This window comes from Marmota flaviventris, chromosome 14 (genome assembly GCF_047511675.1).
Source record: "Marmota flaviventris isolate mMarFla1 chromosome 14, mMarFla1.hap1, whole genome shotgun sequence".
NCBI lineage: Eukaryota > Metazoa > Chordata > Mammalia > Rodentia > Sciuridae > Marmota > Marmota flaviventris.
This window is the reverse complement of record NC_092511.1, coordinates 43,875,746-43,892,148: the sequence shown is the minus strand read 5'-3', so window position 1 is coordinate 43,892,148 and position 16,403 is coordinate 43,875,746. Positions and strand designations below refer to the sequence as shown.

At 36.9% G+C, this 16,403-nt stretch overlaps 1 protein-coding gene across 3 annotated transcripts in view; it reads right to left on the bottom strand.

The window, feature by feature from the left end:
• The window catches only part of Acyp2 (acylphosphatase 2), a 178,057-nt gene that overhangs the window by 93,353 nt on the left and 68,301 nt on the right, over nucleotides 1-16,403 (bottom strand). Inside the window, exon 4 of one of the 3 annotated variants that reach the window (XM_071601237.1) lies at nucleotides 2,871-2,923. The exons of the other annotated variants lie outside the window; for them this stretch is intronic. Coding sequence (XP_071457338.1) covers nucleotides 2,871-2,923 — 53 coding nt within the window. The remainder of the gene's footprint in view (nucleotides 1-2,870; nucleotides 2,924-16,403) is intronic. 3 annotated transcript variants of the gene reach the window in all.

Genomic DNA, 16,403 nt, shown 5'->3' with positions numbered 1-16,403 from the left:
TTATGTGCAAAACACTGCAGCAAGCAATAGCTGGAATTTGCAATCATCTCTGATCTAATGCAAACACATTATGCTCCTGATCTGATTGAAATTCTGCCCCTAATAATTTATTCTGCTAGAAATAAATTGGGGGGAGAGGAAAAAAAAGCAGAGTTCCTGACATCACGAAAAGTATAGGTTTTCTCTATTTGAATTTTCAAGCACTGATTGTGTCCTATACTGATTGTCAATTAGGATAGAAATAATGAATCTTAAAGTTGCATAATAAAGCAGGGACAGTAATGCAATACATGGAGGTATTTAAAACACAGATCAATCAGGAAAACTTTGGTGAGTCCATTGCTATTCTTTGTGTTCCAATAACATGTAATCAGTAATACATGAAAATTTGAACAACATAACTCTCAAAGTAAAATAAAATAGAAATTATATACTCAAACATAAAACTGACAATATTGACCATAACCAGGATAGAAAAGACACCAAATCTGAACTGAGCTTCCCAATTATTCTTTCAGCCAAGCTAAGTAGGTTAGATCAGAGTGATGAGCAGATCAGATCAATAAATCAAAAATTTACAGCATTGCATTAAAGTTTCTCTCCTAAAGCCAAGGACATATCAAAAGTATATGTATTTCATATGTCAGGCTCACAGCAGAGCTAACATCTTTATAGTTCTTATACTTTAACAGAATTTAGAATTGTAAAACTATCTAAAAGATTAGAGAGACAGAAATTTAGATTTGGAGATTGAAGTCTTTTTTTCACCATCAGGAAACTGTTGGGTTTCTATGTTGGCAACATTTCTCAAACTAAGGTGTATAAATCTGTTATAAAGCTTTTCAAGCCCGGCGCAGTAGCACATGCCTATAATCCCAGCAATTCAGCAGACTGAGATAGGAGGGTCGTGAGTTCAAAGCCAGCTTTAGCAATGCCGAGGCGCTAAGCAACTCAGTGAGACCCTGTCTCTAAATAAGATACAAAATAGAGCTGGGGATGTGGCTCAGTGGTTGAGTGCCCCCTGAGTTCAATCCCCGGTACCAAAAGAAGAAGAAGAAGAAGAAAAAAGCTCTTCAAATTCTTGATGATATTTTTAAAATTACTTTTGTTTTAATCTTTGTGATAATCTAAAAACTTTAAAGTCAGTCTACATCTTTGGATGGACCCCATGATATTTTTGTGCAGAAGTTTGTATATACCATTGAGTTTATGTCAATTGACATCATGAAAAGGTGTATGACTGAAAAGCCCCAAAGTCCAAATAAGCAGAAAGTGGAAGGAAGAACCAGTGTCATCTTTGTCTACCTGAGTTCTATCAATGTATTGGAAATAAGCAAAAAAGTACACAAAAAAGAATTTTCTATTCCTGATCCTAGCAGCAACTGTATTTGTTTAATGACACCTGTTTAACAAAGCTGTTGATTAGGCTGGCTTTACCTTCAAGTGGTGATGCTTTAGAGAGTTTCAGTGGAATACCTCTTTAATGTGCTATTCCAGGAGTACTCCAGTGGAATTTGGTTAAAGATGAGGCCTAATTAACCTAACTTCCAATCAGAAACTTAAAGGCATTAATATTGTCTTGAATAACATGGGAGTGGGCATTTGTTGGATAAATATTATCAAAACTCAAAAAGAGAAACAGATGATCCAAAGAACAAGACTTAGAATGGACATCTTTCTACTATAACTCCCCCAAATCAACAACTGTTTTAGCCAAGTACCCATGCTAGTAAATCAATGTGGATTGAGCTGAATTACAGTGCTGTTCATTTGAATTGTGATGGCTTTGTAGTTTTATTTATATTTAATTTGAAAATTTGCTTTAGTTTTATGTTGTTTAGATTAACATATCTAATCATAAAATTATATGTAGTTTGATGTTTGTGCATATGAAGTAACATAATAAGCAGTGTAAGTAAATTATAATAAAAATAACTTCAGTCAACACTAGAATTCCATAGGAATTTTATTTTTCTTCAAGAGCATGTGATGCATTCCCTAACTCAGGAAGCCCTGCTGTGTTGCCTGCATTAGTTTTATCAAGGATTTAAGAGAAATGGAGCACAGAACCATGGTTCTCTGTTGGCTTAAACTGTATTTCTTGATTTCACAGTAAGTTTCTCTGTGTCCTTGCTTTACTTGCCAAATTCACAGACCAAAGTAGCAGGTACAGGGTGGAGATGGCCAGAGTGGAAGGACACCATCAGGAAAAAGGATCCTTTTTGAAGCATTATACTCAAATGTACTTGCTTTCATTTTTGTCTCAAGCTAAACTGTTTCTGAAGAGACAGAATGGCGTCAATGCCTGTCACCACTGGGAGGCTTAATATAAATGTTTGTCAAACGAAGGAATGAACCTTGCCAGGTCATTTTCTCAACTCATGTTATTCTAGTTCAGTTCAAAGAAAAGGCATTGGAACAATATCTTAATATTATTTTAACTGTATAAAAATACTCTATAAGAAATGTGCACAATCTATTGTTAAGAATCTATATCCTTGGAGACTAAACCTTTAGAGGAAACTCTGAATGATAACAAATAGTTCTAGGATGGTATGAATAGTATATTCAAATTTTCTAGGGAAAATAAAATGAGGAATCTTTTGTACCCTTTCCATAAAAATCATAAAACAATGGATATACCAACCCAAAACAAGAGTCAAAAAGCCAATATTAAATTGAAATAAGCACCACATTGAAAAAAAAAGCAGTGTTACTTTGCTTAAAATACTTAAATATTAAAAAATGCATGGCAAATGTTTTTTTAAAATCTAATAGTTCAAAAAAATGAAAACATTCCGTACTTCCTCCCCCTCCCAATATCATATTTTAAGAAAACATTTTTTTTTCAGTTTCTGGGTGGTACTAACCTAAAAGCCAGCAAACATTCCAAGCTTCATTCTTAAGAACTGATGAAATACATCTGCAAAAATAAACAGTTTGAAAAAGCTGAGCATGCCAAAAAAAAAAAAGGTAAGAGTAAAAAAGCATTTTTATCATTTCTCATTACTTTTCTTTAATAAAAGAGAAACAGAGTAAAATTTCTAAAAAAAAAAAAAATATGAGGAATTACCCCTGTGAACAAAACTGCACATAGACACACACACAATTCCAGAATAGGGTGTGAGAACATAATTTGACAAATGGCTAATCCCATGAAATTTGATTTGAGACATAGAATATTGCTCAATATTACATGTAAATAAGAATTTTCCTTCTTACTTTTCTCTGTAACTGGGATCTATGCTGAGCCCTGAAAAAAAAAAAAAAAACCACTCCCCTTTCTTCCAAAGTCTAAACACAATTTCTTATCAGCAGGCTGTCTAATGAGTTAAGTCAATCACTAAGCCACTATTTCAATTTGTGCTCCTGCAGCAAAGAGTCATTGGAATTAAGAAAATCATTTCTGTTGTATCCTGCTATTCTGGACAAAAACTAATTTCCTGCCCAACCATGGGGGTCACATGATGCCATGTTAATGGAAAGTCATGGAGAGATCAAACTCCTGACGATGAAAAGAAACACACATAATAAACTTCCATTTACCATTTGAAGGAAGTTTGCTTCAGCATACTATAATAACCCTAGAAAAGAAATATATAGCTGAAGTCATAAAGTGAAAAAAAGAAATGCATGATAATATGTTATTAACATCAGGATCAGAACTGAACAAACCAGAGAGAAAAAGAAAGAGAAAGGGAAAGAGAAAAACCCCATTAGGATTATAGAAAGAAAAACAACTAAAAAGATTAATTGAACTGTAGAAGACCAAGTTTTTGAGACAAAAGAAAAAAAATTAACGGGTGAGTAACTAGAAGATTCCCAACTGGATTGTGTGGGTCAGCGGAAAAGCAAGCTTAACATTTCCTTGAGCTGGAGGCATGCACAAACCACATGAGGACCATAACCAGAGATACCCTTTATGGATCTGTGTGAGGTCCTGGAACATTCTGTGTTGTAACAATTTTAAGATTGCAGAAACTACACAGAAGAGCCAGCTGATTAGTCTCTCTTGTCTGCATTTCAGCCACTATTCTAAGTATGCATTTGAAACTGCCAAATATTGAACTTGAAAGCTAAGTTTCAAAGAACAAACTAGAACAATACCAGTACCAAAAATCGATTAAAAATGTTATGAAAAAAATCCAACCCATAAGAATTATGGTTCATGGTTTACGTTCCATTCACTCAACTTTGGAGTACTAAGATATAACTTGGCATCTTTATTACTGAGGAGTTGTAGAAACCACTGAGTTCAAGTTAACCAAAACCTAGCTACCATTAGCTTTCATTTGATTCATGACTACACTGACAAAATGTATGCAAGTGATGATAAATTTTATATGTCAAATTGGTTAGACTGTGGTACTTAACTGTTTGGTTTTACTGTAGTCTAGATATTTCTATAAAGGCATTTTTTAGATGTAATTAACATTTATAATCAGTTGGTATGAAGAAAAGTAAATAGTCTTCATAATAGTAAGGAATCAGCCAATCAATCGAAGACCACAGGGGCAAAGACTGAAGCTTCTGAGAGAAGGAATTCTGCCTCTGGATGGCAACATAGAAATTTCACCTGATTTTCCTGCCTTTAGACTCAAGACAGCAACATAAAATCTTATCTGACATTCTAGGTTTCCAACCTGCTCTTTGACTTTCAACTTGCCAATCCCCACAATCACACAAACAATTAAAATCTCTCTTCATACGTATATAAACACATGTGTGAATGAGTATGCATAAAATATGTATGTATATATACACACTCATACACATGCATATACACACATGCTACTATTGGTTCTGCTTCCCTGGAGAATACTGATTAAGAATGATATTGGGCCGGCATAGTAGAGGGAACTGGGACCAAACACAGAGCAGGCCCAGCGGCCTGCTGAGGGGCAGAGCCGCCCCCCACCCCCCTCGCCTGCCAGGTAGGGGAAGGGTGACCACCCACAGAAAAGGCCCAGTGGCCCGCGGCGGGACAGAGCTTCCAATCACTCCTGCAAGGTAGGCGGGCCTGCGACCCACCGGCAGAAGAGGAGCAGCCACCTGCTGAGAGGCTGAGCCGCCCCCTCCCCCTGCGCCGGCATAGTAGAGGGAACTGGGACCAAACACAGAGCAGGCCCAGCGGCCTGCTGAGGGGCACAGCCGCCCCCCACCCCCCGCGCCTGCCAGGTAGGGGAACTGTGACCACCGACAGAAAAGGCCCAGTGGCCCGCGGCGGGACAGAGCTTCCAATCACTCCTGCAAGGTAGGCGGGCCTGCAACCCACCGGCAGAAGAGGAGCAGCGGCCTGCTGAGAGGCAGAGCCGCCCACTCCCCCCCGCGCCTGCAAGGTAGTCGGAACTGAGACCACCATCAGAACAGGTCAGACCTGCAACCGAGAGACAGAACAGGCCCAGTGGCCTCAGGAAGGGTAGAGCCGCCCGCCCCCCCACGCCTGCAAAGTAGGCGGACCTGCGACCTACTGGCACTACAGCCCCAGAGGCCTGCAGAGGGGCAGTGCCGCTGCCTGCGCCTGCAAAGTAGGCAGAACTGCGACCACCGACAGAACAAGCCTAGCGGCCCGCAGAGGGACAGAGCCGCCGCCCGCGCCTGCAAGGTCGGCGGACCTGCTACCGACTGGCAGAGCAGGCCCAGCGGCCTGCCGGTGTGGTAGGCACATTGCCCCAATTGGAGGAGGGGCAGAGCCGCCGCCCGCGCCTGCGAGGGAGACTTTGCAACTATACAAGACCAATATAAATATATAGGGGGAAAATTCAATAGCACAACAGTTTCACCAAGAAGAAAGGAACGCGAACAGTATGAAGAGACAAGGAAAGAAAGGACCACAAGCATTGCAGGTCAACTCAACGTTAGAAGAGGTAATAGCTGCAGCTGATGGAATGTCAGATAAAGAATTCAGGATATACATGCTTCAGATGATCTGGAGTCTCAAGGAAGACATCAGACAACAAAATCAGACAATGAAAGATCACTTCAACAATGAATTACATAAACAAATCCAAGAAGCAAAAGATCAACAATACAGGGAAATAGAGGTTATAAAAAACAAACAAACAGAAATCCTAGAAATGCAGGAAGCAATAAGCCAACTTAAAAACTCAATTGAGAATACTACCAGCAGAGTAGAACACTTAGAAGACAGAACATCAGACAACGAAGATAAAGTATTTCAACTTGAAAAGAACATAGACACCTCAGCAAGACTGTTAAGAAACCATGAGCAGAACATCCAAGAAATATGGGATAACATCAAGAGACCAAATTTAAGAGTCATTGGGATACAGGAAGGAACAGAGTTTCAAACCAAAGGAATGAGCAATCTATTCAATGAAATAATTCGAGAAAACTTCCCAGACTTGAAGAATGAGACAGAACCCCAAATCCTAGAAGCCTACAGGACGCCGAATGTGCAAAATCATAAGAGACCCACACCTAGACACATTATAATGAAGATGCCCAACATACAGAATAAGGAGAGAATTTTAAAAGCTACAAGAGAAAGGAAGCAGATCACATTTAGGGGTAAGCCAATCAGGATAACAGCTGATCTTTCAACACAGACTCTGAAAGCTAGAAGATCCTGGAATAACATATTTCAAACACTGAAAGAAAATGGGTTCCAACCAAGAATTGTGTTTCCAGCGAAATTAAGCTTCAGGATGGAAGATGAAATTAAAACCTTCCACGATAAACAAAAGTTAAAAGAATTTGCAGCTAGAAAACCATCTCTTCAAAACATCCTTGGCAAAACATTACAGGAAGAGGAAATGGAAAATAACAATGAAAACCAACATTGGGAGGTAGGACACTAAAGGGGGGAAAATAATCAAAGTGGAAAACAAACCATGTTTAGTAACATAAATAAACAAATATGGCTGGAAGAACAACCCATATCTCAATAATAACCCTAAATGTTAATGGCTTAAACTCACCAATCAAGAGACACAGGCTAGTAGAATGGATCACAAAACAAGACCCAACAATATGCTGCCTACAGGAGACGCATTTGATAGGAAAAGACATACATAGGCTGAAGGTGAAAGGTTGGGAAAAATCATATCACTCATATGGACTTCGGAAACAAGCAGGAGTATCCATACTCATATCAAATAAAATAGATTTTAAGCCAAAGTTAATCAAAAGGGATAAAGAGGGACACTACATACTGCTTAAGGGAACCATACACCAACAAGACATAACAATCATAAATATATATGCCCCAAACAATGGTGCAGCTATGTTCATCAAACAAACTCTTCTCAAGTTCAAGAGTCTAATAGACCACCATACAATAATCATGGGAGACTTCAACACACCTCTATCACCACTGGACAGATCTTCCAAACAAAAGTTGAATAAGGAAACTATAGAACTCAATAACACAATTAATAACCTAGACTTAATTGACATATATAGAATATACCACCCAACATCAAGCAGTTACACTTTTTTCTCAGCAGCACATGGATCCTTCTCAAAAATAGATCATATATTATGTCACAGGGAAACTCTTAGACAATACAAAGGAGTAGAGATAATACCATGCATCCTATCTGATCATAATGGAATGGAACTGAAAATCAACGATAAAAGAAGGAAGGAAAAAGAATACATCACTTGGAGAATGAACAATAGGTTACTGAATGATCAATGGGTTATAGAAGACATCAAGGAGGAAATTAAAAAATTCTTAGAGATTAATGAAAACACAGACACAACATATCGGAATCTATGGGACACATTGAAAGCAGTTCTAAGAGGAAAATTCATTGCTTGGAGTTCATTCCTTAAAAAAAGAAAAAACCAACAAATAAATGATCTCATACTTCATCTCAAAATCCTAGAAAAAGAAGAGCAAAACAACAGCAAAAGAAGTAGAAGGCAAGAAATAATTAAAATCAGAGCTGAAATTAATGAAATCGAAACAAAAGAAACAATTGAAAAAATTGACAAAACTAAAAGTTGGTTCTTTGAAAAAATAAACAAAATCGACAGACCCTTAGCCATGCTAGCGAAGAGAAGAAGAGAGAGAACTCAAATCACTAACATACGGGATGAAAGAGGCAATATCACAACAGACACTTCAGAAATACAGAAGATAATCAAAAATTATTTTGAATCCTTATACTCCAATAAATTAGAAGATAGTGAAGGCATAGATAAATTTCTTAAGTCATATGATCTGCCCAGATTGAGTCAGGAGGATATAGACAACCTAAACAGACCAATATCAATTGAGGAAATAGAAGAAACCATCAAAAGACTACCAACTAAGAAAAGCCCAGGACCGGATGGGTATACAGCAGAGTTTTACAAAACCTTTAAAGAGGAACTAATACCAATACTTTTCAAGCTACTTCGGGAAATAGAAAAGGAGGGAGAACTTCCAAATTCATTCTACGAGGCCAACATCACCCTGATACCTAAACCAGACAAAGACACTTCAAAGAAAGAAAACTACAGACCAATATCTCTAATGAACCTAGATGCAAAAATCCTCAATAAAATTCTGGCGAATCGGATACAAAAACATATCAAAAAAATTGTGCACCATGATCAAGTAGGATTCATCCCTGGGATGCAAGGCTGGTTCAATATACGGAAATCAATAAATGTTATTCACCACATCAATAGACTTAAAAATAAGAACCATATGATCATCTCGATAGATGCAGAAAAAGCATTCGACAAAGTACAGCATCCCTTTATGTTCAAAACTCTAGAAAAACTAGGGATAACAGGAACATACCTCAATATTGTAAAAGCAATCTATGCTAAGCCTCAGGCTAGCATCATTCTGAATGGAGAAAAATCGAAGGCATTCCCTCTAAAATCTGGAACAAGACAGGGATGCCCTCTCTCACCACTTCTGTTCAACATAGTTCTCGAAACACTGGCCAGAGCAATTAGACAGACGAAAGAAATTAAAGGCATCAAAATAGGAAAAGAAGAACTTAAATTATCACTATTTGCAGATGATATGATTCTATACCTAGCAGACCCAAAAGGCTCTACAAAGAAACTATTAGAGCTAATAAATGAATTCAGCAAAGTGGCAGGATATAAAATCAACACGCATAAATCAAAGGCATTCCTGTATATCAGCGACAAATCCTCTGAAATGGAAATGAGGACAACCACTCCATTCAAAATATCTTCAAAAAAAATAAAATACTTGGGAATCAACCTAACAAAAGAGGTGAAAGACTTATACAATGAAAACTACAGAACCCTAAAGAGAGAAATAGAAGAAGATCTTAGAAGATGGAAAAATATACCCTGTTCATGGATAGGCAGAACTAACATCATCAAAATGGCGATATTACCAAAAGTTCTCTATAGGTTTAATGCAATGCCAATCAAAATCCCAACGGCATTTCTTGTAGAAATAGAGAAAGCAATCATGAAATTCATATGGAAAAATAAAAGACCCAGAATAGCAAAAACAATGCTAAGCAGGAAGTGTGAATCAGGCGGTATAGCGATACCAGACTTCAAACTATATTACAGAGCAATAGTAACAAAAACAGCATGGTACTGGTACCAAAACAGGCGGGTGGACCAATGGTACAGAATAGAGGACACAGAAACCAATCCACAAAACTACAACTATCTTATATTTGATAAAGGGTCTAAAAGCATGCAATGGAGGAAGGATAGCATCTTCAACAAATGGTGCTGGGAAAACTGGAAATCCATATGCAACAAAATGAAACTGAATCCCTTTCTCTCGCCATGCACAAAAGTTAATTCAAAATGGATCAAGGAGCTTGATATCAAATCAGAGACACGCCGTCTGATAGAAGAAAAAGTTGGCTACGATCTACATACTGTGGGGTCGGGCTCCAAATTCCTCAATAGGACACCCATAGCACAAAAGTTAATAACTAGAATCAACAAATGGGACTTACTCAAACTAAAAAGTTTTTTCTCAGCAAAAGATACAATAAGAGAGGTAAATAGAGAGCCTACATCCTGGGAACAAATCTTTACTCCTCACACTTCAGATAGAGCCCTAATATCCAGAGTATACAAAGAACTCAAAAAATTAGACAATAAGAGAACAAACAACCCAATCAACAAATGGGCCAAGGACCTGAACAGACACTTCTCAGAGGAGGACATACAATCAATCAACAAGTACATGAAAAAATGCTCACCATCTCTAGCAGTCAGAGAAATGCAAATCAAAACCACCCTAAGATACCATCTCACTCCAGTTAGATTGGCAGCCATTATGAAGTCAAACAACAACAAGTGCTGGCGAGGATGTGGGGAAAAGGGTACACTTGTACATTGCTGGTGGGACTGCAAATTGGTGCAGCCAGTTTGGAAAGCAGTATGGAGATTTCTTGGAAAGCTGGGAATGGAGCCACCATTTGACCCAGCTATTCCCCTTCTCGGTCTATTCCCTAAAGACCTAAAAAGAGCATGCTACAGGGACACTGCTACATCGATGTTCATAGCAGCACAATTCACAATAGCTAGACTGTGGAACCAACCTAGATGCCCTTCAATGGATGAATGGATAAAAAAAATGTGGCATTTATACACAATGGAGTATTACTCTGCATTAAAAAATGACAAAATCATAGAATTTACAGGGAAATGGATGGCATTAGAGCAGATTATGCTAAGTGAAGCTAGCCAATCCCTAAAAAACAAATGCCAAATGTCTTCTTTGATATAAGGAGAGTAACTAAGAACAGAGTAGGGTCGAAGAGCATGAGAAGAAGATTAACATTAAACAGGGATGAGAGGTGGGAGGGGAAGGGAGAGAGAAGGGAAAAAGCATGGAAACGGAAGGAGACCCTCAGAGTTATACAAAAGTACATACAAGAGGAAGTGAGGGGAAGGGGAAAAATAATACAAGGGGGACAAACGAATGTCAGTAGAGGGGGCAGAGAGAGAAGAGGGGAGGGGAGGGGAGGGGAGGGGTGATAGTAGAGGATAGGAAAGGCAGCAGAATACAACAGACACTAGTATGGCAATATGTAAATCAATGGATGTGTAACTGATGTGATTCTGCAATCTGTATATGGGGTAAAAATGGGAGCTCATAACCCACTTGAATCAAATTGTGAAATATGATATATCAAGAACTATGTAATGTTTTGAACAGCCAACAATAAAAAATTAAAAAAAAAAAAAAAAAAAGAATGATATTGACCAAATTATATTTGTTAAATTGTGTGCATGTACAAATATGTAATAATAAAACCCACTATCATGTATAATTATAATGTGCCAATAAAAATGGAAAAGAATAAAAATTTTAAAAATATTTTAAAAGAGAACTGTGATTAATACAATGTCTAAGATCACAACAAAAATTAAACTTATTGCATTTATCCTAACACTGTAAAAATTTTATAACTTCAGAAAAAAATGGCTGCTGTCAAATTTTACCAATTTTCAAACTACATAAAGAACCTATGTGAAACAATATGGATAGAACCTATGTATGTTTCCTATATGGTTTATAGGTTTCATTACATATATTAAGAGTTTAAAACAGATTGCACCCCCTACAGGGGAACATTCAGTCTGCATTTTTAAATTATTGGAGCCAGTGAATTTTATTTGTGCTACAATAATTGAAACCACCACAAAGAGGATTAGATGGAACTAAAATGAAATTGGTTGACACACGGGCCCCAGGGAAACAAAAAGAGACACAAATGCCATGTAGAGTTTATAAAATGGTAATAGGCCCTGGGTATAAATAAAAGCTATCATTTGTGAAAACTTTGAATCTTAAAGTCTGTCAAAGCATGGAGGACAAATTATTTGTTTCCTTTTTTTGGGGGGGTGGGGGGGTTGGAGAGGTACTGGGGATTGAACTCAGTGGTCAACCACTGAGCCACATACCCAGCCCTTTTTAAATTTTATTTTATTAAGAGACAGGGTCTCACTGAGTTGCTTAGGGCTTTACTAAGTTACTGAGGCTGACTTTGAGCTTGTGATCCTTCTGCCTCAGTCTCCCAAGCTGCTAGGATTACAGGCATGCACTACAGTGACCGGCTTTTTTCAAAGTGCCTTTTAAAATTCATTAGATTTGAATCGAGTGTAATAGAAATATCTTTTGCTACAGGGGTTTCCATCCTCATATCAAATCAAGTAGACTTTAAGCTAAAGTCAATCAAAAGAGATAAAGAAGGACACTACATACTACTCAAGGGAACCATACACCAACAAGACTTAACAATTATAAATATATATACCTCAAACAATGGAGCATCTATGTTCATCAAACAACTCAGGTTCAAAAGTCAAATAGATCACAACACAATAATTTTGGGTGACTTTAACATACCTCTTTCATCACAAGATAGATCTTCCAAACAAAAGCTGAACAAAGAATCTATAGAACTCAATAATAAAATCAATAACTTAGACTTAACTGACATATGTAGAATATTTCATTCTTCAACTAGAGAATACACCTTTCTTCTCAGCAGCACATGGATTCTTCTCTAAAATAGACTATATATTACACCACAAAGCAACTCTTAGCAAATATAAAAAAGTAGAGATACTACCCTGCATTCCATCAGAACATAATGCAATGAAATTAGGAATCAATGATAAAATAAGAAATAAAAGCTACTCCAACACCTGGAAACTAAATAATATGCTACTGAATGAACAATGGGTTGCAGAAGACATCAAAGAGGAGATTAAAAAAAATTAGAGGTGAATGAGAACACAGATAATACATATTGAAATCTCTGGGACACTATGAAAGCAGTTCTAAGAGGAAAGTTCATTGCATGGAGTTCATTCCTTAAAAGAAGAAAAAGTCAACAAATAAATGATTTAACATTACCTCTTAAAGCCCTAGAAAAAGAAGAACAAATCTATACCAAAAGCAGTAGAAGACAGGAAATAATTAAAATCAGAGCTGAAATCAATGAAATTGAAACAAAAGAAACAATTGAAAAAATTGACAGAACAAAAAGTTGATTCTTGGAAAAAATAAATAAAAATTTATAGACCCTTAGCCATGCTAACGAAGAGGAAAGAGAAAACGCAAATTACTAACATATGTGATGAAAAAGGAAATATCATGACAGACACTACAGAAACACAGAAGATAATTAAAAATTATTTTGAAAACTTGTACTCCAATAAAATAGAAAAAAAGATCAAAGACATTGACAAATTTCTAGAGTCATATAATTTGTCCAAATTGAATCAGGATGATATACACAATTTAAACAGATCTATTTCAAGTGATAAAATAGAAGATGCCATCAGAAGTCTACCAACCAAGAAAAGCCCAGAACTGGATGGGTACACAGCTGAGTTCTATAAGACCTTTAAAGAAGAACTAATACCAATACTCTCCAATTTATTTCAGGAAATAGAAAAAGAGGGAGCACTTCCAAACTCATTCTATGAGGCCAATATCACCCTGATTCCAAAACCAGAAAAAGACACATCAAAGAAAGAAAACTTCAGACCAATACCTCTAATGAACATAGATGCAAAAATTCTCAATAAAATTTTGACAAATCGAATACAGAAATATATCAAGTGGTATTCATCCCAGAGATGCAAGGATGGTTCAACATAAGGAAATCAATAAATGTAATTCATCACATCAATAGACTTAAAGATAAGAATCATATGATCATCTAATAGATGCCGAAAAAGCATTTGACAAAATACAGCACCCCTTTATGTTCAAAACATTAGAAAAACTAGGGATAACAGAAACATATCTCAACATTGTAAAGGCTACCTACAATAAGCCTCAGGCCAACATCATTCTAAATGGAGAAAAATTGAAGACATTCCCTCTAAAAACTGGAATAAGATAGGGATGCCCTCTTTCACCATTTCTATTCAACATAGTTCTTGAAACACTTGCCAGAGCAATTAGACAGAAATTAAAGGGATATGTATAGGAAAAGAAGAACTTAATTTAGCACTATTTGCTGATGATATGATTCTATACCTAGAAGACCAAAAAACTCCACCAGAAAACTTCTAGAACTAGTAAATAAATTAAGCAAAGTAGCAGGATATAAAATCAACACCCATAAATCAAAGGCATTTCTGAATATCAGTGACAAATCCTCTGAGAAGGAAATGAGGAAAACTACCCCATTCATAATAACCTCAAAAAAAAAAAAAAGAAAAGAAAAAGATACCTAGGAATCAACTTAACGAAAGAGGTGAAAACTACAGAAGTTCTGAAAACTACAAAACCCTAAAGAAAGAAATAAAAGAAAGCCTTAGAAGATGGAAAGATCTACCTTGCTCTTGGGTAGGCAGAATTAATATTATCAAAATGACCATACTACCAAAAGCACTATACAGATTTAATGCAATTCCGATCAAAATCCCAATGACATTCCTCACAGAAATAGAAAAAGCAATCATAAAATTCATCTGGAAAAATAAGAGATCCAGAATAGCTAAAGCAATCCTTAGCAGGAAGAGTGAAGCAGGTGGCATTGCTATATCAGATCTTGAACTATACTACAGAGCAATAGTAACAAAAACAGCATGGTATTGGCACCAAAACAGACTGGTAGACCAATGGTACAGAAGAGAGAACACAGAGACTAACCCACAAAATTATAATTATCTTATATTAGACAAAGTTGCCAAAAATATGCACTGGAGAAAAGAGCATCTTCAACAAATGGTGCTGGGAAAACTGGAAATCCATATGCAATAAAATGAAATTAAACCCTTATCTCTCACCATGCACAAAACTTAACTCAAAATGGATCAAGGACCTAGGAATTAAACCAGAGACTCTGCATCTAATAGAAGAAAAAGTAGGCCCTAATCTTCATCATGTGGGATTAAACCCCAACTTCCTTAATAAGACTCCTATAGCATAAGATTTAAAATCAAAAATCAATAAATGGAATGGACTCAAACTAAAAAGTTTCTTCTCAGCAAAAGAAACAATCTGTGAGGTGAATAGAGAGCCTACATCCTGGGAGCAAATATTTACCCCTCACACATCAGATAGAGTACTAATGTCTAGGGTATATAAAGAACTCAAAAAGCTAAGTACTGAAAAAACAAATAACCTAATCAATAAATGGGCCAAGGACCTGAAGAGACTTCTTAGAAGATGATACACAGTCAATCAACAAATATATTTTAAAAAGTTCATCATCACTAGCAATTAGAGAAATGCAAATCAAAACTATAAGATTTCATCTCACTCCAGTCAGAATGGCAGCTATTATGAAGACAAACAACAATAAGTGTTGGTGAGGATGCAGGGGAAAAAGGCACACTCATACATTGCTGGTGGGACTGCAAACTGGTGGAGCCAATATGGAAAGCAGTATGGAGATTCCTTTGAAAACTGGGAACGGAAACACCGTTTAACCCAGCTCTCCCTCTCCTTGGTCTATACCCAAAAGACATAAAGACAGCATATTATTGGGACACAGCCACAACAATGTTTATAGCAGCACAATTCACAATAGATAAACTGTGGAACCAACCTAGATGCCCTTCAATAGATGAATGGATAAAAAAAAAATGTGGCATATATACACAATGGGACAAAAGAACAAAAAAAAATAAAATGTTTAAGGGAATACACACAAAGAATAGCTACAAAAACTCATGGGGGAAGGTAGAGGTGCCTAAAAGAAACCAAAATCTGTAGCTTAAGTTTCAACAGAGGAAGTGAAATAAGTGGTTAGCACTGTAAACCAAACAAGTAAACTGAGAGATGAAAGAAATAAACTATCATATCACAAAACAAGAATTACAAAGAAATATAAAACACTGGTGAAAATACAAGAGGTGTGGAGGACAGATTCAATATGCAAATGCCAGGATTTCCAGAAAGAGAACACAGTAGAGGCAATGATCAAACACCAAACTCTGAAGTGAAGGAAAAACATTGAGTTTTCAGATCAAAGGACCACAAAAAAATGTCAGGCAGATGTAATGGGGGGTCAGGAGCGGGGGCCGGGGAGAGACATCTTCTTGACCTACCATGGTGAAGTATAGCTTGAAGACAGGAGGAAAAGTGTACTTGAAAAAATTAAATGTTCTCATATTTGCATTTAAATTTGGGATTGTATACTATACAGATGAATTGTAAAAGTCACACTAATAATTTTAAACCTTAATTATCTTTTCTTAAAATGGCATTAGACAGCAAATTAAAACAAACATAGGAAGATTGTGACAAGTTGAGAGGAAGAAAAGGAAAAGCTTTCTATTTTAGTATCTTTAATGGCACTCTCCCCCGACCCCCACCTTTTGAACAGAGGTCCTCCATTTCCATCTGCATTGAGCCCCACACATGATGTCGCTGGCCCTGCCAGAACCAGTAGGACAGGCTCCTTCCTAACTGTCTCCTGGCTCCCTCTTTCCCAGCCCACCTCCTTTCTCTACTCAGC